General features: G+C 56.5%; 4 protein-coding genes across 9 annotated transcripts in view; 2 read left to right on the top strand and 2 right to left on the bottom strand.

Annotated features, from left to right (window-relative positions):
- Positions 1 to 1735: 1735 nt before the first annotated feature.
- On the bottom strand, positions 1736 to 4494 carry LOC113953545 (chemokine-like receptor 1). Of its 2 annotated transcripts, none has more exons than XM_027656794.1 (2): positions 3848 to 4494; positions 1736 to 3296 (listed from the first exon to the last, which is right to left on the bottom strand). In XM_027656794.1, exons 1-2 carry the CDS (start codon positions 3952 to 3954, stop codon positions 2195 to 2197), a joined length of 1209 nt encoding a protein of 402 aa, XP_027512595.1. In that variant the 5' UTR covers positions 3955 to 4494; the 3' UTR covers positions 1736 to 2194. The 2 variants fall into 2 exon arrangements, with proteins under 2 accessions (XP_027512595.1, XP_027512596.1); XM_027656795.1 differs by lacking the exon at positions 3848 to 4494 and adding an exon at positions 3681 to 3822.
- A 271-nt stretch (positions 4495 to 4765) lies between these two features.
- SHMT1 (serine hydroxymethyltransferase 1) lies at positions 4766 to 10325 on the top strand. 3 transcript variants are annotated; one of them, XM_027656791.1, is made up of 12 exons: positions 4766 to 4875; positions 5754 to 5868; positions 6152 to 6297; positions 6602 to 6717; positions 6806 to 6966; positions 7135 to 7216; positions 7433 to 7645; positions 7914 to 8030; positions 8297 to 8419; positions 8675 to 8791; positions 8976 to 9086; positions 9444 to 10325. In XM_027656791.1, exons 2-12 carry the CDS (start codon positions 5776 to 5778, stop codon positions 9611 to 9613), a joined length of 1449 nt encoding a protein of 482 aa, XP_027512592.1. In that variant the 5' UTR covers positions 4766 to 4875; positions 5754 to 5775; the 3' UTR covers positions 9614 to 10325. The 3 variants fall into 3 exon arrangements, with proteins under 3 accessions (XP_027512592.1, XP_027512594.1, XP_027512593.1); XM_027656793.1 differs by lacking the exon at positions 4766 to 4875 and adding an exon at positions 4933 to 4954; XM_027656792.1 differs by lacking the exon at positions 4766 to 4875 and adding an exon at positions 5036 to 5617.
- On the bottom strand, positions 10164 to 19381 carry SMCR8 (Smith-Magenis syndrome chromosome region, candidate 8). Its single transcript, XM_027656790.1, has 2 exons — positions 16935 to 19381; positions 10164 to 14931 (listed from the first exon to the last, which is right to left on the bottom strand). The coding sequence occupies exons 1-2, from the start codon at positions 19280 to 19282 to the stop codon at positions 14478 to 14480; spliced, it is 2802 nt and encodes a 933-aa protein (XP_027512591.1). The 5' UTR covers positions 19283 to 19381; the 3' UTR covers positions 10164 to 14477.
- A 134-nt stretch (positions 19382 to 19515) lies between these two features.
- TOP3A (DNA topoisomerase III alpha) overlaps positions 19516 to 22907 on the top strand; it is an 11849-nt gene continuing 8457 nt past the window's right edge. Inside the window, exons 1-4 of one of the 3 annotated variants that reach the window (XM_027656711.1) lie at positions 19516 to 19754; positions 20264 to 20498; positions 22134 to 22193; positions 22726 to 22799. In XM_027656711.1, the coding sequence (XP_027512512.1) occupies positions 20319 to 20498; positions 22134 to 22193; positions 22726 to 22799 (314 nt within the window). In that variant the 5' untranslated portion in view covers positions 19516 to 19754; positions 20264 to 20318. Of the gene's footprint in view, positions 19795 to 20263; positions 20499 to 22133; positions 22194 to 22725; positions 22800 to 22907 lie in introns of all 3 variants that reach the window. The other 2 variants (XM_027656710.1, XM_027656709.1) reach the window with 2 other exon arrangements.

The following is a 22907-nucleotide window of genomic DNA, read 5'->3' as shown; positions in this document are numbered from 1 at the left end:
TACCGGGGGGGTTCAGGCTGTTCCACCCACCCCGTGGCATCTGAAAGAGCCTTGAGAGCAAAGCTGCGTCAGAAGGGGGCACAGCTGCCAAAGCGGCCGCTCAGCCTCCTTGGATTGCTGGTTGGAGAATTCCTCCCCCTTTTATTTCACTCAGGCTTTTCTAGATAAGCATATGGCAAATGTGAGTATCAGAGAGAATGAACAGCCTGTCTTCTAGTTGGGAATGAGGGACTACCACAATTATCCCTGTGATAAAGAGGTAGTCTGAACATGAGGGAACTCGATACAACAGGAGATTTATCTTGAAAGAAGTCCCTTGGCAGCCTGGCCCATATTCTGTCAGCACGGTTTCCCATTGCACAAAGGGCAGGGATCAGACCAGGGATGACAGATCCACCTATATGTCAAGCACATCCTGCTCCATGGCTTAGTTACCTACTGCTATTCCAGTGGCAATTCCTTGGATCACCCAGACACTCTCCTTCATTCAAATCATGTTGTCCCTTGGGAATCTTTACGCACCTTAGATTTCTAAATGACCCAGAAAATTGCTTTCTTCCCTACCACAGACCAGGTCAACACTTTAAAACCTGACTCTCGAGGCTGCCAGGATGAGGAGAGAGGCATGACAGGAGTCTGAGGTCCTGGTCCAGCACTCGTGGAGTCTCTTGTCACAAGGAATTACGTGGGATCTGCAAACAGATAAGGAAAACCAGAAAGAGCAAACGCAGGTCTGCACAACCTTGACACGGCAATCGATGCTGTAGTTCACCATAGGAGCAAGTAAATAGCCCTGGAGTTACGTGTTGCATAGCAAACATTGCAGTTTTATCTGAATGACAGGCAGCAATTTGTGGCAAAGGGTAAATCTCTCTGTTCACTCAAGCTTGACATATGGATGGTCATGTTACATTCCCTGTTCTCAGCGGGTTTGTGCATGAATTTAAGGTTAAGTACATGTGTGCCTTTAGGATCACGACCTTCATTCCATATTGCATGGCCCAGCAGACCCATAATTAATCCCCAGCATGTCCAAGTGACAGCTCTCACTCGGTAACGTCATCCATGCAGAACAGTGAGGCACATGCAGATTCATATATTCCAGCTGGGAGTCAGAGATTTTCCAGCCATCAGAGCAGCGAGGCTCCAAGGCAGATTTCTGACAGGCTGAACAGGACAATTGGTGGCTTGGGCTGTTTTACAGGTGAATTGGGCACGGCAGGAGAGGGGGGTGTGATACCCTGAGGAGGGTGGGCCGGGAATGACAACACCTCAACACTACTGTTCCCTGTTACGTGACCAACATTTTCTACTCACAAAAATTTAAGAGTTTCAGAAGCTGATGAAGCCTGGGAAGAAAACCTCCACCATCTTCCTCCAGGGAAGTTTGCAAATGTGAAATTTGACCAGACTCAGCTCTGCTACTTGCTCTTCTTTCTCCTCCGAGTCACTGTTTTTTTCAAATGTACCCAAAGGTCTGAAGCCCAGCAATAAGCCATAAGCAGGGTCTGGCAATCAGATCCATGTAGTCCAAGTGCCCCAGGCAAGTCCTCACACCCAGGTCATGTCCTGTCTGCTTCACTCAAGACAGCTGCTGCTAATGCCAGTGGTTTGTTTCCAAATTCTGGGTAATTAATTTTTTTTATCTAGTTGTTCTATTACCAAAGATAAACCTGCTCAGTCAGGTTGGATCAACACATGTTTTATCATGTGTTGATAAACACAACAGGCTGGGTAAGTTTTACAGAAGTTTATTGGGGTTTAATGTTCATTCACCAACAGCACAAAACATCAGATCCCCGCTGTTTAAGGGCTGGAAACGTGTCAAACACAAACACAAACCATCACTGCTCAGAAATAGTTATGCTGTTACATCAAACCTGAGTAACAGGAGCACAACCACCGATTTGTCCTTCCTGGGGAGAGAAAAGATGAGTGTCTTACAAAAAGTACGGAGACATTTCATTTAACCCTGTTTCTTTGAAAGATGCATGAACAAGAGTCAAAAGGCACAAGGAGTAAAATGCTGCTACTTTAACCCACCTTGCTGCAGCTCCAGAGAGTTCTTTCACTTCCATTGTGTCACAGCATGTTTGAGATACCCCCAAGACACCAAATTATACCTTGCACAGCCCTTCTCAGCCCCCAGTCCTGCCATTAGAGCTCTGAAATAAGGGAAACTGTAGAGAAACACTCAGAGCCTCGGGACCTCTGCTTCCGAAGCAGACCTGGACTTCCTCCGGCTGCTCAGGCTGCCCAGGACTGACTCCTCGCTGAAGGCCCCTTCGAAGGTGGACAGGATGGACTGGCGAAACTTCTCCTTGAAATCCGGCCCCACAAAGACATACAGGATGGGGTTGATGCAGCTGTTGAAGAAAGCAAGGCTGGAAACCAAGGGGATCCCTATGAAAAGGGCCAGTTTCATCTCATGGCTGGAAGAGTTTTTGGATATCTCCAGTAAGGAGAAGACGTGATAGGGGAAATAACAGAGGAAAAACGAGACTGTGACAGCAATGATGATTCTGTAGGGTTTTGCAGAGCTGGCCAACTGCCTTCTTTTCAGCCTGACAGCAACGATGCTGTAGCAGATGAGAATCACCAGGAAAGGGATGAGGAACCCGCACAGGAAGCGCGTTACGATCATGGCTTTGTGCCGCACCCTCCACAGCCTCCGCGTTGCCTCGGACAAGTAGTCATCGGACAGGGCAAAGTTGTTATAGCAGCTGGTGACGTTCCTGGAACTGACCACAGTGTCCCGAAAGACCAGGTACGGGGAGCTGAGGAGCAGAGCCAGGACCCACGTTCCCAGTGCGATCCTGGCCGCCAGCTCCGGGCTCCGGTGGTTGTGAGACCAGACGGGAAAGGCCACGGAAACGCAGCGGTCGATGCTGATGACGGTCAGGAGGAAGACGCTGGCAAACATGTTGAGGAAGGCGATGGTGCTGTTCAGCTTGCACAGCAGCTTCCCAAATGGCCAGTGGAAGCCCAGGGCAGTGTAGGCGATGCTGAGGGGCAGGAAAAAGGTGAAGATGAAGTCAGCAATGGCCAGGTTGAGGAACCAGACGGAGTTCACCGTCTTCTTCATCTTGAAGCCTGTGATCCAGATGACAAGGCCGTTCCCCGTCACTCCCAGCACACAGGCGATGCCGTACACCACCATGGACAGCATGTGCATGGTCTTCTGGAGCCCGGAGTAGTAGTCCTGGTCAGTGGCATTCTCAGGCAGCTCGGTGGGGCAGCTGGCAGGGAAGGGGGAGGGGGAAGAGGAGACGCTGTCCATCGCTCCAATCCAAGACCTGAAATCACAGCAGCACACAGCGCTGTTATCTGCGGCTCCTGCAGTGCAGGAGAGGTGGAAATCTTTGTGAGCAACCCTGCACAAAATGTGTGTACAGAGCCAGATTAGATAAATTAATATATCATTAATATAAAGTCCTTCTCTATAGCATCTGCAGCTGCATCTTACACAAACCACCACAACCAGAGAAACAACCCCGGTTTTGGTGTTGGTGCTCTCAGAGGAACACCTCCATCAACAGCCCACAGCAGCAATCCACATGGGATTGCTGGAATCCCACAGAAACCCAGATCCCCCTGCCTTGACAAGTTGTCTTTGGATGACCAGTGACAAATCAAGACAGCAAAACCCATCTGGACTGGCAACAATTATGTTAACAGACCATTTCTGCACCAAGTGCCTGCCAAGGAGGTGCACTCTGAGAGCACACCACCACCCGAGCTGTATCCAGGTGTAATCCTCAACCAACCAACACCCTCTCAGTGAGCTCCCCCATTCTCCTCGCCCCTCCTGCTTGCCCAGCTTGGCAGGTCCTGGCAGGACTCTCACCCTGGTGCTGTGTTCCTTGGCTGCTCTGCCCACAGCGGGTGGTCTTGCCTCCTGGCTGACTCCCCTTCTGCTGCTCCTCTCCAGAATGACTCACGCTGCCTTCCCATGGCTTGGGATCACGAGGAATTTAGTAGGATCACTTATTCCCTAATCTTGTTCCTCAATTTGTGGTGTGTTGATTTAACTCCTGAATCCCCAGCAGCCACACATTCCCTCGGGCTGGTTGGCCAAGCCCATCCAACTAACTTGGGCTTGAAGAAGGAAGGAAGCACGGCCCCTCTCCTGCCTGTGCCACTCATCCCACTGGCAGCTCCCTCCCTCCCTCCCACCTGGATATCACTCCGGGCACCGGGGCTGCCCTGCCTCGGTGGGGGGACGGGGCCAGCTCTGCTACCCACGACAGTGGCCCCATGCCCAACCCCTGCCGTGGCCTGGCACACCGGCTTGGTCTCCAGGAGGGGGGCTTTGGGGGTGGCCGGAACTGCTCCCTGCCCGGTGTAGGGTGGGGGGAGCTCCCGTCTTATGGGGGAAGCGAGAGGCATCCCTGGATCGCGGGACACCCCAGGGTTGGGGGAGAGGCACCTCGGGGTGCACGGCAGGCAGGGCTGGAGCTGTGGGTGACAGGAGGGGTGACAGGAGGGGTGACAGGAGGGTGACAGGAGGGGTGACAGGAGGGGTGACAGCAGGGTGACACCCGCGCTCCCCCGCCCGTCCCGCCCCGTCCCTCCCAAGGTCACCCGCGCCTCGGGCGCCACGTGTGGACCCCCCGCTGGTCCCCGCCCCCGGCGCGGGCCAATGGGGCGCGGGGAGGGGGAGGAGCGCGGCGCTGATTGGCCCAGGTGCTTCCGGAGCGCCGCCGTGCCTGGCGGAGGGCGGCGCTGATTGGCCCAGCCGGGGGGGGGCGGGGCCGGGCGGGCTATGGTAGCGAGCGCGCGGGCTCTAGCGCGGCAGGGATCGGGATCGGGACTGGGTTCGGGATAGGAACTGGGATCGGGATCGGAACTGGGATCGGGATCGGTGCGGCGCCGGTAGGAGCCGTGTGGGGCAGGGGAGGGAGGGCAAGGGTGAGAGGCGGGCAGGCAGCGCCGATCTCCGGGTCAGGGCAAGGTGGGCGCGTCACCGGGAGCCGCTCGGGGATGTGGGAGGAGATAGAGCCGGGATGCAGGAGGTGCAGAGCCAGGTGGGGATGGAGCTTCAGGGCTGGGGTTCACCCCTGCAGCAGCTGAGCTGCCAGGGCTGGACTGGTGTCCACCACGAGGGTGGGCATGGGGCTCTTATCCTGACTGGGGAATAGGAGCTCTGTGCTCCTCGAGCCTTCTATGGGTTTGCCAAAAGCAGGGGGTGCTGTAACATGCACTGGGGGGACAGGCAGGACCCAGCCATCCTGCTCGGGGCCAGAGCAGTGCAGTCTGCCCTTCCCTTCGCAGCCCTGTCCCCAGCAAAGCCCCTCTGGCAGTGGGGATTCCCACCCTGCCAGTACAGCCCTGGGCTGGATTGCAGCCGAGCATCCCTGCCCAGTGAGGGCAGCACAGCAGGCTCACAGGGAATGGACTTCGGCAGCTTGGCACAAGGAAACCATGTGGAATTGCTTAATAACCTGCTCACGGCCCTTCGATGTCCTTGCGGGGTTAATGAGTAAAAAGATCCATTGTTTTCTGCCAAGGCAGCAGCTGGGCTGTTATTCCTCCCTGGGAGCAGCAGTGGCATCGACCAGCCCAGAGGGCTGCCAGGCCTGGCCATCACGTGGAGCCAAGCAGAGGCAGAGCTCATGTGTTTCCCTCACCCGACAGCCCATGGCCAGTCCCTCTGTGTTCCCGGGGAAGATGTGGGATGGGAGCAGGCAGGGCATGGGGACCATCCCCACTGCCATCCCACAGATCCCACAGACTCCCCTCTCCACTGGCAGGTGACTCAGCCCCAGCAGGAACATGGCAAACTCAACACAGGGCCTCCCCACCGCCGAGCTCTGGGCCTCCCACAACAAGATGGTGATGGAGCCACTTGACACCAATGACCCGGAGGTGAGACCCCCTTCTGGAGCCCCCCCAGCCAGGGATGCTGGGGATGCTGAACTCCTTGGGCCAGGAACATGCCAGGGTCCAAGGCTGAGCTGATGGAACCCATCCATCCTCTGTGCCCTGTCTATGGGATCAGCTGCACCAAGAAGGGATCTTGTCTCCCTTCAGCACCTTTCCAGGCCCCTCTCCATGCCCTGTCCCCTCCAAGGGTGCAGACCTTATGGTGGAGCACCCATGTCTCCATGAGAGCTGTCATGGGTGAAGCTGTTTCTCCCCTCTCCCAAAGGTGCACAGCATCATCAAGAAGGAGAAGCAGCGGCAGAGGTTGGGGCTGGAGTTGATTGCGTCGGAGAACTTTGCGAGCCGAGCGGTCCTGGAGGCCCTGGGATCCTGCATGAACAACAAATACTCCGAGGGTTACCCAGGACAGAGGTACGGGGCTGGGCCGAGTCCCACCAACCTAAACCCTGACAGGGAGGGGGAGGGACCACCCACCCTGCCAGGCCTCACCTCTGGGAAGGAGGTGATGTCTGTGTGCTGGCAGCCAAGCTCTTCCAGGGCAGGATCTGACCCTCTTGGCTTCTGTCCTTGGCCACACATGGGACAATCTCAGCAGGGTCAAGAGTGCTGTGGCTGCCACAAACAGGGCACCACCCCAGGTTCTCCCCATCTTGGTCACAGGGACTGTTCTGGGTAAGGAGTTTGGTTTTACTCCCTGCCCCATCCTTCACCACAGATACTACGGCGGGACGGAGTTTGTGGATGAGCTGGAAAGATTGTGCCAGAAGCGAGCCCTGGAGGCCTACCGGCTCGACCCCCAGAAATGGGGTGTCAATGTCCAGCCCTACTCAGGTAACGGGGTGCTCAGCAGAGCCAGGACAGTTGCCCTGGTCTCTGTGTGCCCCAGCACTCACAGCCATGTGGTGGGCTCTCGCTGCAGGGTCACCCGCAAACTTTGCGGTGTACACGGCCCTGGTGGAGCCCCACGGCAGGATCATGGGGCTGGACCTGCCCGACGGAGGCCACCTCACCCATGGGTTCATGACAGACAAGAAGAAGATCTCTGCCACCTCTGTCTTCTTTGAGTCCATGCCCTACAAGGTACAGGGAGCTGCTCCAGCTGCAGCCAGGATGAGGCCATCATAAGTGTTGGTGCCTCTTAAAGTTAAACGTTCTGGCATGGGGCTCCCGGCACTGCATCCTGCAGGACAGCGCTGCAGCTGGTCTTCACCACACCAAGGGGGCTGAACCCTCCTCTTCCTCTCCCAGGTCAACCCCAAGACTGGTTACATCGACTACGACCAGCTGGAGAATAACGCCCGGCTCTTCCACCCCAAGCTGATCATAGCAGGTAAGGGCACACCTGTACCGACCTCCCTGCTGACACACCTGGCTGGGGGGGGCTCCCAGAATCCAGGAGCACTCCAGTAATCCCACGGATGCTGCAGCACCAGGAGACCTCCAGCACATCCACCCTGTGTGCTGTTCCAGCTGCAGGGCTGGAGCCGGGGCTGTCCGATTCCTGGTGCATCTGCTCCTGCCTCCTCCTCATCCCGTCCCCCCGCAGGTGTCAGCTGCTACTCCCGCAACCTGGACTACGCCCGCATGCGGAAGATTGCAGATGCCAACGGTGCCTACCTGATGGCCGACATGGCCCACATCAGCGGGCTGGTGGCCGCCGGCGTGGTGCCCTCGCCCTTCGACCACTGCGACGTCGTCTCCACCACCACCCACAAGACCCTGCGGGGCTGCAGGGCCGGCATGATCTTCTACCGCAAAGGTGCCCGGCCCGGCTGCGCTGCCGGGAGAAACGCTGCCCTCAGGCTGGGGGGTGCAAGTTAACGCTCCTTCCCACTCTAGGTGGGAAGGAGGGGGGGGAAGAAAGATCCTGGGAACATCTGGGGAGCTTCCCTGGGCCGACCCTGGCTCAGATTTGAAGAGGAGCAGCCACCATACCTGCTCTGAGTGGCTGGGGGTGAAAGCAGCTCATGGGAAGGAGAAGGGTGGCTGTGCTGCCTGATGAGTGACCCTGCCCTCCCGTCCCACAGGCACACGCAGCGTGGACCCCAAGACAGGGAAGGAGACACTCTACAACCTGGAGAGCCTCATCAACCAGGCAGTCTTCCCGGGGCTGCAGGGAGGCCCACACAACCACGCCATTGCAGGTATGCACACAGCTCCAGTGTGGCAAAGGTGTCCTGGAAGGGCTCTGACCCCTGGCAACAGCCTGGACATACCACAGCAAAGGGCAGCCGAGTGATCTGTCATTGCCCAAGGAGTGACCAGGCTTGCCCATCCTGCATTTTGGCTCCTGGCAATGTCACCAGCCTGGATATGGGGAAGGAAGGGACTGTCCATCAGTTTGCTCAGCTTCCTGGATGACTTGTGCTGGCATCCCCCAAAAGCTCACCCCAGCCTCCTCCCACCGCAGGGATCGCCGTGGCGCTGCGCCAGGCCATGACCCCCGAGTTCAAGGCTTACCAGCAGCAGGTGGTGGCCAATTGCAAGGCCCTCTCGTCGGCGCTGATGGAGATGGGCTACGACATTGTCACAGGTGAGGAGGGGTCTGGGCAGTGGGATGGGGTCCGAGCCAGGCCAGGAGGGCACAATGGGCAGAGCTCTGCCAGCATGATTCGTCAGGACATCCACAAACCTGTTCTGAAGCAGCCCCAGTTCCCAAGGTCAGGCCCCCTTTAGCCCCCCACACTGGGGGCAGGCCCTGGTGCAATCCCAAGCCTCTTGGCTGATGTTTCCTGTGGGAGCAGCATTTCCCTGGTCCCACATCACCACCAAACCCCTCTCCTTGCAGGGGGCTCTGACAACCACCTGATCCTCCTGGACCTGCGCAGCAGAGGCACAGACGGCGGCCGGGCCGAGCGGGTGCTGGAGATCTGCTCCATCGCCTGCAACAAGAACACCTGCCCCGGTGAGGGATCCCACCAGCTCTGCCGTGTCCTGCCCCACATGCTGGGGATCTCCCGTGGCCTGTGCAGAGCTTCCCACAGAGCTCCCAGCTCTCAGTCCACCCCCGATGCTGGGAACCAGGCTGAAAAACCACACCTGGTGGGTTCAGTGCCGGGTTTGGTCACGTGTGCCCTGTCCTGGTGCAGGTGATGTCAGTGCCCTGCGCCCCAGCGGGCTGCGGTTCGGGACACCCGCGCTCACCTCCCGTGGCTTCCGGCAGGACGACTTCCGCAAGGTGGCTCAGTACATCCACAGAGGTGAGCAGGGCTGGGATTCAGCTCCAGCAGCATCCTGGGCCAGGGCAGCTCCCCTGGATGAGGAGGCACTGGTTGGCAAGGGAGCACACCCACAAGTGAGGAATAACCATCCCACCTGCACATCTAGATGTGGGAGAGGACATTTGGCCACAGCTGAGACCGGCCAAACCCTTCCCTGTCCCTCGCAGTCTTGTCCCAGTTGTCCTCAGGCATCCCACACTGGTTTCCCAGGGCAGCAAGTCCCTCACACGGGAGGGAAGGAGGGAGCAGGGCTGTGTCCTGGGGAGCAGCAGGGCTGGGAGAGCCGTGGGATGCAGCAGCTGCGAGGGCTGACCAAGGCACCTCCCACACTGGCAGGGATCGAGCTGACGCTGCGCGTGCAGAAGGACATGAGCCCCAAGGCCACGCTGAAGGAATTCAAGGAGAAACTGGAGGAGGACAAATACCGTGTGGAGCTGAAGGCACTGAAGGAAGAGGTGGAAGCCTTCGCAGCCACCTTCCCACTCCCAGGGCTGCCTGTCCTGTGAGGGGAGACACCCGTGCTCTGCTCCCGGAACCCTGGGAGAACCCGGGATCACGGCACGCTCACACCCCAACACCCCAGTGCCTTCTCCCAGCACCTCCCTGCTGGAACTGCAGCAGCAGCTCATCCTTTGCCTCTTACTCCCCTCTCCCTCCAGTGTGGGGCACAGGGACCCCCTGAGCACAGCCCCTGTAGGGACACCAGCCTTTCACCACTCAGTGTCACCACTGGGACCGAGCACCAGGTCACCCTCACCTCAGAGCCAGGTGCCACCCAGCTCCTGCTGCCTGCGGAAGCAGCACATGAGGCCAGTCTGTCCACATTCCCTGGACACACTGCCCACAGCAGCCGGAGGGATGGAGGGTCCAGCTGCACAAAAGAACTCACAGCCACTAAAAGCCCCCCTGGTTTCAGCCTCAAGGATTCCCCTTCATCCTATGTGCCTTCTGCAGGCTCTGACAAGGCCAGGCCTTGTCCCTGACATCCCTCCTGGGATTTCCCTCCCATCCTAGCCAGAGCCTCTGGTATTTTTCTCAGACCTCTGAGCACAAAGCTTAGGTTGAACCATTTTTTAATAAGCACAGTAAAATTAAGAATTTAACCACAATGTATGACAAGAATTATAAGCTTTAAAAAATACGACCGATTTTTTTTTTTTTTTTGTATTTCAAAAATATCTGAACCCAAATAAATAATTTTTTTTTTTTTTAAAAGTACATTTCTCAGACTAGTCATTTGGTGTTATTAACATCTGTTAAAGTCTTGTGCAGTAACACTTACAGCACGACACTAAGACATGCTTCTTGGATTTCTCCCGCTCACACTCGCTCTAACTACGGACGCAAGCATTCGGCACGCACAGGCACACACACGGAACTCAACATGCAGGAATAGGATACAGTGCTTTAAAACAAGATGAGAATTCATCACAGCCTCCTGGCAGCCCTCAGAGGCAGCTCCGAGCCCAGCCCCATCCCCGTGCCAGCGGCGGTGCTGCCGGCAGGGCCGGGTACCCTGTTTCTGCCTTCCAGTTAAATCCATCTCGGGGAGCAGCGGGCGGCGGGTTTGTGGCCCCTCTGCTATCAGGTGCAGTCAGGGGCTCTGACATTGTGCTCTGGGGCAGGTGTTCTCCTGCAGCCTGGGGAGCTCCCTGAATTCCCATCACACCCTGTTACAGGAGCCTTCTCACAGCGCTGCTACGAGCCCGGGGGCCTGCCCAGCTCCCCGGAATCCGCAGCAGAATCTGCAGCATGGGGTGTCACCCACCACCAGACCGGGGGGCTCTGGGATCCCCACACTCAATGAAAACCTAAGAACTGGCCTGAGGGCACAGAGCCATCAGCTCCTGCCCCTGGAGTGCCTCTCCTACCCCTCCCAACACGGTGAATATTGCTAAAGTATAGGCAGCACCTCCCTGCCAAGGCAAGGCGGCTGTGGAGCTGCCCTGAAGGGATTGCTACCGGATGAAAGGAGATCTGAGCACTGTTCTCTGAGAAATGAAACCTGTGTAGGGTTAAGATCACCTACAGCTATGGCTGACCCTCCTCGGGTGGGAGCTGGAAGCGACAGGTTAGCAGAGAGCAGAGCAGGGGGGAAACGGGAGCCCTTCCTCCCGCCCCGGGGGGACTTTGCTCTGATGAATTCTCGGTCAGGTTTAACACCTCCTCTCCCCGGCAGCGAGGAGGGAGCCGGCGCGGCCGTGCGGGAGGAGGGGACATGCTGGGCTGGCAGCACTCACGGAAGCAGGCGAGGGCCACGCCAGGGCACCGCTGGCTCTGGCAGCTGGAAAGGCTGGTGAGGATGGCAGTGCCAGGAACCTGCCCTGCTCCTGGTGGAAGGATGGCTCAGGCAAGCCGACGACACACGTGCCAGGACTCATGGCGGGGGCTGTCAGTGCAAAGGTGGTGACTTGTTGTAAGTCTGTGAATATCAGAAACGGGTGAGGTACCACAGCGAGATGGGGAAAAGTCCTAAAGTGCCGATACAGGGATCTGTACTGTACAGGAGCAGAAGGTCAGGCAGAGGAATCACTGAGGAAAGAGGAATTCAGCCCCCAAGCATCAGCTGTGCTCGGAATCCCCCCCATTTCTGCCTCCACAAGCAGTGAGGGCAGGCTGGGCTCTGGCTGCACTGAGGTGCCACAGCCAGGTGTAACTCCCACTTTTCCAGTCCAAGCTCAGAGGTTACAGGGCCAAGAGGAGGACAAGCACTCCAGGGCACGTTTCTCCACAGGTCCCAGTTGCAGATAACCACTGAGCTCCCATTTGGAATGGGATGATGTCCCAGCCAAGCCCCCGGGGCATCCTCCCAAATCAGAGCTGCTTTGTGGTGCAGAGGTGAAGCAGGTCAGACAGGTGGTAGTGCAAGTATTGCTCAACACAGCCTTGAAAATCAGATACTACAGGTTTGACAGAGGGAGCAATGAGAAGTGAGTTATTTATCAATTTGTGAGCACAGCTGAACACCAGAGGTCGAGACCACTGTGACTAAGAGATGAGCCACCACTAATCATCCTCCCGCTCTGTGCTGTCAGCCTGGAGGAAGACGGTGAGTGAGTCAACAGGAAAAAAGTTCCTCCTTCCCTCCCTCCTCAAACCCAAACAGCACCAGGTTGTTTTTCATCAGGAAACAAGCTCCTGTTCTGACCATAGCTCCAGAGCAGGACACTGGGAGCTTTCATCTGCCTAGTGGCACCTGCATTACTCATTTGCTGAGATGCCTCTTCCCCCAGGGAGTTTGGGTGCACATGGATCAACACCTTGAGTCACTTCAGGAAGCAGACAATTTGATGGACACAGAGGCCTTTCACCAGCAGACCCAGTTCACATGCGACAGGAGGGCAAAGGTAGGACAGAAAAAGGCTTTAAACGTGCTTTAAAGGTGAGCAGCCACAAGAGAGACACACAGCTCACCTTAAGCAAAGGCCACACCACACTGCTTTCAATTCTGACCTTAAAATACCATCACAAACAACCTCTGGCCTGGGAAATCTCTTTGGAGAGTACCACAAGCTCAACTGACTCAGCTGAGCCACCAGAAACAGCAATAACCTTAAAACCAGCCTTTCTGCACTGTTGGCCTATACCCCAGAGAGCCCTTTCCAGGGGAGAGGAAGAGGTGGCAGCAGTACTGTAGAGTTGGTTCCAGACAACAGCCTCCCCAGAGAGCCTCCCTGCCTTTGGGACACGGGTTTTGGAGCAGTGCAGGTCTCACAGCAAGTCTCAGCGAGGCTTCAACCACACTGGGGAAAGCCAGGCTGTACACAGAAACTTCCCAGGCTCAGAAGGAAGATCACATTCATTTCCAGCACTGCCTCACATCGTCACCAAACAGAGGTTTAAAAAAAAGCAACAAACCAAACAACGCATTAGCTCTTGTACGATCTCAGCTGTTCTCGCCCCAAAATCAGTGTTAAAAAGAAATAAAACCAAGATTATCTTTCCTAGCAAGGCTTTTCTGGCTCAGAAGGACCACGGGGGCTGTTACTGCCACATGGCACCGGGCAGAGCAGCCCGGGCTCAGCATCTCCAATGAGACTCCGGAGGGAAGCGCTGTGCCCGGGCACAAAACTTTCGGCACTGACAGGAACAATCTGCGAGTGTCACCACACTGGTGGCACATCCTTTATGGCACAGAAGCTTTAAAAGGAGAAGTTCTCAGTATCCAGGCTCAGAGAGCAGTAGTTCTGCCCTGTCCAGAGCCATCCAGGAGCCCCAGGAGAGGTAGTTGTGACACGGCAACGGCTCAGCCAGGAGCGGCACACAGCAACGCCAGCCTTGTTTTACCACAAAGCACAAACGTCAACTCCCCAACAAACAAAAAAAAATAAACTATTACAGATACAACGTGGAATCCAGTACATTCATCCCTGATCTCTCCTGAGCACTAGTACCTCACTAGCCAGGCAGCCTGTGCTAACAGCCTGCTGTTTCACAGCGTAGCTCCAGCTGAATCGCGTCACTTCCCCATCACAAAAAGCACCTAAAAATGAGGGCACTCACCCTCATTCAGTTCCCTTCTCTCCTTTAAAAGCCACCCCTGACATCACATGCTTTGAGGAATCCCAGTCTCCCTCCAGCCTTCTCAGAGGTCACCCAGCAAATAGGACGTGACAAATGAACAAGGCACAGTGCTCTACATTCATGGCAGCCGGCGCCTCGGGGCCCAGCGTTAGGGAGTGCTTCCACCTTCCTGATTTTAACAGAGCTGGGGGAAACTGTCAAACACTTCCTGGAGATAAGCACATGCGCCTTCACCGTGCTCCCACCCACCCAGGGACAACCTGTCCTGGGAAGTGCCAGGAAACTCAGAAAATGCAGGAAGGGACAACCATCCGCACGACTGCACACAGATGGGTACCTGCAAGCTGCCACCCTGCCAGGGAGCTCCGAGCTACACTCACATGACACACCAGTGGATTAAAAACTTCACGTGGCCTTGACATCTCCCCTCTGGTCTCTGCCCTGGCTCCACGGAAGGGACTGGCAGCACTCAGGGCTCTGGCACAAGCGTGCGGAGCACTGTGTTATTCCGGGGGCTGCACACTAGTAAGTGTTGATCCCCGAGACAGCCCCACCTCTCTCCATGCCACAATCCCCCCGGGATGCTGCCAGGATCCTCTTCAAAAGTTAACAGTGCCCCTTCTAACATTTACAGAGTGCCCGATGGTTTATGTGATGGAACACGTACGCTCTTGGCCACAGGGAACAGCCATGAATCGGCTCCTGCAGACAGGGATTTCTGCGGAGCAGAGACACAAACCCCTCGGCCCCTTCCCGGCGCGTGAGAGCTACTGCAGACAGCGGCAATGTCAAGCACGGATGAGCTCTGTCAGACTCCGAGCACGCAGGCACACGGCCTGGGCAAGGCTAGATTTTGTACAAAAAGCTGGGGACATAGTCAAATCTGAGCAGGGGGCTCCCCCCCCTCCCCGGTTCCTGAATGTAGTGCAGCTTCAGCAGCTCGGCCAAATACTGCACGATTTTGACATCTTCATTGGCGAGGCCCAGCTGAAGCTTCAGGAAGTTCATCCTGCGGTTCACGACGGATTCCTCCGGTTCCCTTTCGCTGATGGGAAGGTGCAAATGATGGCAGAAGGTGAAGAGGAAGGCTTTAGAGCACAGCTGGGTGAGGATGCTTTGGACGTGCATGTAGTAGGTGCTGCCCCGCTTGATCTGGGTGCGGTGGTCGGCCAGCCGGGCCACCACGGTGCCCTTGTAGAGGGGGCAGCGCAGAGTCTTGCTGTCGGCGTCCAGGATGCTCAGGTAGCGGCTGTACCGGCTCAGGGCGTGCAGAACGTTCACCCCCGCGGGGGACACCGTCCTGGAACAGCAAGGAGAGAGGTCACGGCTGGAGGGGAGCTGTGTCTGTGCCCTGCATCTCACGAGCTTTCCCTCTAGTTCATGAGCTGGTGTGAGAGCCTCTGCGGGAGAGCGAAGTCTAGCATGGAAGAGAGGGGACAAACAGCCTCTCCAGCCTGCCAGATCCCAAACAGACCTCGATTCCCTGGCCCCCACGTGCCCTGATCTGCACTATGTGTGTGCTACTGCGTAAACCACCCCACTTAAGGTCAGCTTCCTTCCTCAGCAACACAGACAGAGAGTGATAGGACATCTCTGGTGAACAGACACAAACCCTACAGCAGCTGGAAGCTTCTGGATGTGACAACAGGGACTCAGAAACCCAAACCAGCCCCCTCTTTCCATGAGCTCCTCTTTCCCCCATATCACTTTGGGATGGAGCTGCTCTGAGGTGGTCGAAGCCCTGAGTGGAGCAGAACCTTCCACCTTTCCTTTACAAAAGAGAATAAAACCAGAATATTCCCTGGCAGAGCCTGTCCATTTGTCACTCAGGTGCAAACCCACAACACACCAAGCTTAGCCTGATGTTATTTAAATGCAAATCATGAGCCTCCACAAACCTTCAGCTCCTCCATTCTCTGTCTCTGTGGTGACAGTCGCTGGGCTGAGACAGCTCCCAGCCTCCAACTGGGAGCCCCAACTGGTGTAAGGGCTGCCCCCATGCCCAGGCAGCACCTGGCCTTAGGAGAGGCAGGATCCTTAACAGAATAAATTATTTAGCCTGTAAGTTCCTTCCCAGAGCCCTCGTACAAATGGTTTGCTGAGAGCACCCACATTAAACCCAACACTTAATTAACATTCCACGGAGGAGAGCTGAAATGACTGACACACGTTACAGGCAGTGCTTAAAAAAAGATTTCTGTTTATAAAAATTGCATCTAACCACAAACATTGAGCAACGAGTAAACACTTCGGGCTTTTAAAAACCTCACTGACAGACAGAGAGCTCGTGAGCAGCTGTTGCAGAGCTGTCATCCCGCCTCACATGCACAGAAATGAGGGTAAACTCACAGCTTTGGGTAATTTCACCATCCACAACCCCCAGCAATGCAATACTCAGCAGCCCAGAAAGCAGCTTTCTGTGGCTTAAGTTCCATGCTGCTCAGAAACACTCAGGAGCTATTCCAGCCCGGCTCTGAGCACTGGGCTGCCACTCTGACTCATGTTTTCCACACTGGTAACAGCAGTGGCCATTCCCTGTCACACCTGCACCCAAACACGTCCTGCTAACACACGGAAAAAATCCTTTTCATAACAGCAACAAAGGCAGGGCTGAAATCTTGAGCTGAGCAATCACTGTTTGCTAATAATGAGCTGTGAAGCCACAGTTCAGGACTGGGTGTTGGGAAGGGGTGCTTGGTTTTGGGATGGTCCTCGGCCCAAGCAGAGGTTTCCTGCAATCCCAACACTGCACCTGCACAGCTCTGAGGGCCTTTTTTACTCACCAGCACAGCCCAAGGTGCTGCACTCCAATTTCTGACCTACAGATCTCAGCACTCTTCATTAGGGTCCACAAGGAAAAACTCTCCCCCAGAGCAAAGCACCATTTAAACCCCAAAAGTCCAGCTAGAAACATCAGAAGGGTTCCAGCAGGAGATGGGAAAGCAGAGCACACAAGGGACTCTGGGAATACTTGTATCAGGTCGACCAGGAACCCAGCAGGACTCAGGTGTTTGTTCTCCGCTTTGCCAGGCAAAGACCTAAGCCAGAAGGAAACCTCCTGGCCAAATAACTCACCTGAGGCAGGCAGCAAACACCCAGCAGACTTTTAAATATTAACTTTCGAGTGAGGCCAGACATAAAGAGACAAATCTACCCTTTTTCCAAAATAAATCCCACAAGCAGAAATTCGTGGCAGCCGTGTAGGTTAATTAGAGACCTCCCCTGCACACCCCTTCCTCTTTGAGGTGGAAGTTCTTACCACACACCTCGACACCACTAAAGCAAACAGATCCTTGGATTTACCTCTGGAGTCCGATCAACTTCCACTTCTGGAAATCCACCAGGTGCAGAGGGGAGGTGACCCAGTGCTTGACGGGCTTGGCGTACGCGCCGCAGTTGGGCACGAAGATGGAAAGCGCCGTCACCAGCTTCTTGACCATGGCCTCATCCTCCCCCAGCACCACCAGGGTCCTCCCGCTGAGCAGGGAGTAGATGGCGGGGTGGGCGAAGGGGTACTGCCGGATGAACCGCAGCGCGTTCTGCCCGGCCCTCTTCCTGTGCCTCTCTCCGGCCTGGCAGGCGGGATGGGCGGGAGAAGGGGTCCTGTCGGAGCACGTGGAGGCGGCGCTGCTGATGTAGCTCGTGGAGTCCAAGCACTCGTCCAGGCTGCTCTTGCTGACCTCCCTGCTGCCCGACAGGTAGCGTGAGTCGAGCTCGTAGGGCAGGAGCCCCCCCGGGACGCCGTCCTGGGCGGGGAAGCCCCCGCGCAGCCCCTGCTCGGCCGCCCGGTACGGCTGCGGCGGGATCCGCACCACGCCGTCCTCCTCGCACGGCTTCTGCCCCAGCTCGGGCAGAGGCTCCAGGAAGTTGGGGCTCTCCTTCCCGATACAACAGGCAGCATCGACCTGCACCAAGCTCTCCTGCTTTGAGACGTCGTCCTGCTCGTCGGCGACGCCCGGGCTCAGTCTGGGGGCGAAGCGAAGGCCGCGCTCGTCGTCGTTGTCCGCGTAGGGCTCCTCGTTAATGGCACTTGGGTAGCTCGCCTTGAAATCCTCCGGGATGAGGGACTCGGAGGGACACGTGCTGAGCACCTCGATGCTGTCCTCGCTGACCGTGCGCCGGCTGCCCACCTTGCTCCGGCCCGCCTGGGGGCTGGGCATGACGGGCAGGCTGGCCTGGCTCTCCGACTTGGTCAGCCCCGACCCCGACTTCTCCGTGCCCAGCACCTCGATGCTCTCCCCGCTGCTGATGCTGCCTTTGATGTCTGCATCCAGATAGTCCAGGTTCTCCTGGGGCTCGGATGTCACGGACTCAGACATTTTGGGTTCTTCGGAGTCCTCCATCTCCTGCTCCATCTTGATGGGCACACACTCCACACTGGACTTGTAGGAGCCCAGGCTGACGACCACTTTAGGGGTGAGGGACTCTTCCAAACACTTTCCATCCATGGCATCTTGGCCAAGCCCCTGGCAGCCTCTGTACTGTTTTTCAGGAGGTTTTTCATCCAGAAAAGACACATCCTCAAAGAGGAAGTTGGTGACACTCTGCTGTTTCAGGAGTGCCCGGCTAATCTGCTCTGTCAGGAGGTAACACACGTCACCTCGGAAAGTCCTCTCGATATGGTGCAACTGGTCAAGGGTTTGGGTGAAAAAATAAACATCACAGAGCTCCTCCAGCGTCTTCAGCTTCTTGTCAAAGCACTTGGCAGACTTGGCTTTGATGAGCTTGGGGGTGTAGGATGGGATGTGGGTGTAAAGGTGCGTTTCACCAGGCTCTGCAGGGTCAGAGGGAGCCGGGTCCTGATCACACCCCGCATCGGCCTGATCCAGTGCACACTCTGGCTCGTAGGGGTGGAACTCTGACTCCTTCAGCTTCCTGTAGGGATAGGACCGGATCTGTCTCAGCAGGTCTTGGTGCTCAATGATGGACTTTTCCACGCTGGCCAGCTCGTTGGCCTTCTCGATGGCCTGGGTCGTGTAATACCCTTTGTCATTGGCTCTCTTCTGCGCCTCGGTCTCGTTGTGCAGGACAGTTCTCGTGTAGTCGAGGTCTTTCAGTTTCTTTTCCAGCTCGTTGGCAAAGGCTTTCCGGTTCCCTGTCTTGAGGCATTCGGAGGCTTTGGAGAACTCAGCAGAGAGTTCCTGAAACTGCTGCATGATTTTGTGCTCGTCAGCAGAGATGTAGGCCATGCAGAAGGGCCTCACGAAGCCACGGGCTTCCAGGTCATACAGGGTCAGGTGGTGCACATAGGCGAAGGCCCCTTCCTTGGAGTCCCCCAGCACCACCTTGGAATCCTCCACGAAGTTCAGCTTTGGGTAGGCAGAGCCAGGGGGGTGCCCCACGAAGGACGCCTGGTAATCCACAGACATGATCCGCAGGGAGAAATAGTTGAGATCGAAGGTGCCCGACACCTTGGCGTCATCGGGGATGGTCAGGAGGGGCTGGGGCCCCACTTGCTCCGAGAACTCGGAGATGAGGATGAAGTCCCGGGTGAACTTGGAGCCGGCGACCTTGGCCCAGGGGTTGGCGCCGTGGCCGGCGAAGGGGAACAGCGGCACCGAGTACTCCTCGGGCAGGGGCGGCTCGCGGTACAGATCATCCTCCAGCTCCTCCTCCCTGGTGAAGGCCACCACGTCAGGGGCGCTGATCATATTTCCCGCAGGACGGGGCCGACATGGAGCGGCGCCGCGCCCCCGGTCCCCTCCCGCCGCGGGAGGCGCCGCCGCAGCCCCGTGTCGCCCTCAGGCCGCCGCCCCGGCCCGGCCCCGCCGCCGCCGCAGCCCCGTGTCCCGCTCACGCCGCCGCCATGGCCGGAGCCGCCTCCTCACGGCCCCGCAGCCATCTTGGGGTCACATGACGCGCGGCCTCCGACCCCGCCGGCAGGAAGCGACACCGCCGCCACCTCCCCCTCGCCCGCGGCTGTGGCTGATATTTCTACCGTGGTCGTCCTTTGTCGTTACCGATCCAGGGACGGGTCCGGCGGCGGGAAAGGGGGGAAAACCGAGGCGGGGCGGCGGCGGGGGGGACGCTGAGGATGAGGCGCGGAGGATCTTGGGAGTTGTAGTTCCCTGGCGCCGCGCGGCATCCCGGGAGTTGTAGTTCTCTTTGCGGCAGGACGTGACGGTGAGGAGAGAGCGACCGGGAGAGCGCGGGAGGGAGGGAGGTGAGGGGGAATGGGGGAAAAGGGGGGGGAAGGGGCAAAAAAAAGAGAAAAGAGCAGAGCCGAGGGGTAGAGGGGAGGGCAGGGGCTGCCCTGGGTGAGGGGGAGCCCGGGGCGGGCCGAGGAGGGGCTGCCCAGGGTGAGGGAAAGCCCGACCTTAGGGGGAAACAGAGCGGGAGAACCACGGGAAACCGGTGGGAAAAGGAGGGGAACCGGGGAGGGAAAGGGCTGCCCCAGATGAGGGAGAGCCCGGGGAGTACCGGGGGGGGGGGGGGGCGCGGCCGCGGGGGCGAGGGACGAGGGCAGGAGAGGCCCGAGGCCCCGCCGGTGCCCGGGGGATGCGCTACCCTGGGCAGCGGCGTCTGGAGGGGGTGACACCTTCCCCAGCCCCCCTGCGGGCCCCAGGGGGCTGCCCTGGACCCTCCCCGCGTGGCTGAGCGGGGACACCAGCGATCTCTCTCCATGCCCGCAGGGACGCGGAGCAGCACCATGCCCTGTCCCCGCGGGAGCCGCCCCTGCCCCCCGTGATGATCCTGCAGGTGAGGCTGTTGGCCAGGGGCAGGATGCTGCCCCAGCCCTGGCGCCTCTTCTCCCGGGCCGCCGAGGACAGGGCTCTCCAGAGGATCCGGAAGGTGCTGTGCGTGGCCGAGAAGAACGACGCTGCCCGAGGGATCGCCGATCTGCTCTCCAACAGCAGGATGCGGCGGGTAGGGACACACCACATCCCACTGCTCCCTGGGACACCTAGGGACTCATCATATCCCACTGTTCCCTGGGACACCAACAGGTGGGGCTCAGCTGGCTGGGGAGGGGCCGCAGCACAGCCCTGGGCTCAGCTGTGTTCTGTGTCCTGTGTGGGAGCCTCAGGTCCTCCCACCTTGCTGAGGCTTGTGGAAGTTTCTGGGTTGTGCCTTTGTTGTTTCTTTTCTACAGGAGCAGGATGATTTCTTCCTTGATCGGGACTGTCAGCGCTCAGGTTCTCAATAACACCTTGCAGTCAAATAAAGGAGGTTGTGTGAGGTGGGGGGTTGCCCTCTTTTCCCAGGTAACAAGTGACAGGACAGGAGGAAACGACTTCAGGCTGATTTTTGTCTCTGGACACTTCAGACCACTTGAGGGTACAAGAATGGCCTTCCTTGTTCTGTGGACAAACACCACTTGGCCAAATGTTTCTGGGAGTCTCAGATCCCTTTTCCTTGTGCTTTAAGTGCTGTTGGAACTCAGCTCCCTCTGCCCGGACTGCCTTTCCCAGGCACTGATCTCCATGGTGAGGGCTCCCTGTGTCATTCCTAGATTTGCAGCGTGTGCCAAAGGCTTCAGGAACTGAAACCATCCGTTGGCATTTCCCAGTCAAAAAGCACCACTTTTGCAGCATCAGCAAGTGTCAGGGGTTTACTGGAGTTCACAGAAAAAAGCAAAGATGGCCTGTGGTTTGGAGAAGAGGAAATCAAAGATCTGTCCTCTCTGCTGCTCTGTTTTGTGACCTTTAACAGTTTGCATAATCACTTATTTTCCAAACTAAGGAACTAGAAGGTGATTCTAGACCAGAATCAGAGAATCATTAAGGTTGGAAAAGACCTCCAAGATCGAGTCCAACCTGTGACCAATGCCCACCTTGTCACCCAGCCCAGAGCACTGAGTGCCACATCCCGTTTTTCCTTGAAAACCTCCAGGGATGGTAACTCCACCACCTCCCTGGGCAGCCTCTTCCAATGCCTGACCACTCTTTACAGGAAGAAATTCTTCCTAATGTGCAACCTGAACCTCCCCTGGCACAGCCTGAGGCCATTTCCTCTTACATGAGAGAAGAGCCCAACGTCATAGAACCTCCTGTATTTGACTGCAAGGTGTTATTGAGAACCCGAGCACTGGCAGTCCCAATCAAGGAAGAAATTATCCTGCTTCTGTAGCAAAAAGCAGCAAATACACAATCTAGAACCTTCTGCTAGTCTCAGGTTGGAGGTAGCCTTGGGGACCCGGAGCTGGGACACTTCTTGTCATTTGGAGCAGGACAGGTGTTTCTCAGGAATTTCTGTGATTCTATGGTCATTGGCCAGCCCTGTTAAACAAATCAGTTCTTCATTATCCATGGGGAGATAACCATCCCTGAAGGTGACTTCAGGGTTTAAAATACCCTTACCTTGAAAATCACCATTTCAGCGACTCCATAAACGATAACAGGCAATTTCCATTCCTCTGCTGTAATTCCCATTAGCCCCAGGGCCTGGTTCTCCGTTGCCCTGTATCTCCTGTGCTCCATCACAGTGTGTACAAAGCAAGGCAGGATGAATTTTGTTTTCTGTTAAAGAACCAAAACTCAGGAACTCTCTTTTTCCTTCTAGAGAGAAGGGTTTTCCAAGTTCAACAAGATCTACGAATACGATTACCAGATGTTTGGCCAGGTAAGAGTTTCCTTTCAATCTGCTGCTGGATTAATGAAATGCAAATACTAATTAATAAAAGCCATTTGTCAGGAGTTATGAAACACATCTCCAGTGCTGAGGATGTTCTGCCCAAAGATGAGGAAATGTCAGATGTTGTTTTCTTGGCTCGACCACCTATTTTGTTGCTTTAAGTCTCTGAACTTTCTGGTTTTACGTCCATTAAAAATACATTGTAGTTGTTTAGAATTGGGAGCTTCCTGTAAAAATTGAGGATAAGGCTGTGGATTTACCTGTCAGTAGAGAGGAGAGCTTGTTATGACATATTAGTTGTGGGTGTCCCATCCCTGGAAGTGTTCAAGGCCACGTTGGCAGGGGATGGAACAAGATGAGCTTTAAGGTCCCTGCCAACCCAGACCTGTTCTGAGATTCTGTCATTAACAGGAGAGAGGTGTCACTGGTGGTGTCAGTTGAGAACTGGAGGAAGATTTTGGGGCTGTGGGTAGTTTTTAGTGAACGATGGGCACTAATTACCTCGCTCTGTCTCTTGCAGAACGTTACCATGGTGATGACATCTGTGTCAGGACACTTACTGACTCATGAATTCAGGATGCCGTTTCGAAAATGGTTGGTACCTCATGCCCTTGGCAGGGAGGGGTCTGTCACCTCCTGCCCTCCACAGGAAAGGGTCTGTCACCTCCTGCCCTCCACAGGAAGGGGTCTGTCACCTCCTGC

This window comes from Corapipo altera, unplaced genomic scaffold, assembly GCF_003945725.1.
Source record: "Corapipo altera isolate COAL_440 unplaced genomic scaffold, ASM394572v1 104, whole genome shotgun sequence".
NCBI classification, from domain to species: Eukaryota; Metazoa; Chordata; class Aves; order Passeriformes; family Pipridae; genus Corapipo; species Corapipo altera.
This window is presented reverse-complemented; position numbering and strand designations above follow the sequence as displayed.

Bases quoted from the DNA above. Each gene is read 5' to 3' on its own strand.
- LOC113953545 (XM_027656794.1), bottom strand. From the start codon at position 3,954: ATGGGAAGGCAGCGTGAGTCATTCTGGAGAGGAGCAGCAGAAGGGGAG. The intron at 3,297-3,847 runs GTGAGAGTCCTG...CTGTGATTTCAG, and splicing joins CCAAGGAACACAGCACCAGG to GTCTTGGATTGGAGCGATGG.
- SHMT1 (XM_027656791.1), top strand. From the start codon at position 5,776: ATGGCAAACTCAACACAGGGCCTCCCCACCGCCGAGCTCTGGGCCTCC. The intron at 7,217-7,432 runs GTAAGGGCACAC...GTCCCCCCGCAG, and splicing joins CCCCAAGCTGATCATAGCAG to GTGTCAGCTGCTACTCCCGC. The intron at 7,646-7,913 runs GTGCCCGGCCCG...CCCGTCCCACAG, and splicing joins CATGATCTTCTACCGCAAAG to GCACACGCAGCGTGGACCCC.
- SMCR8 (XM_027656790.1), bottom strand. From the start codon at position 19,282: ATGATCAGCGCCCCTGACGTGGTGGCCTTCACCAGGGAGGAGGAGCTG. The intron at 14,932-16,934 runs GTAAATCCAAGG...TTGCTGTTCCAG, and splicing joins AAGTTGATCGGACTCCAGAG to GACGGTGTCCCCCGCGGGGG.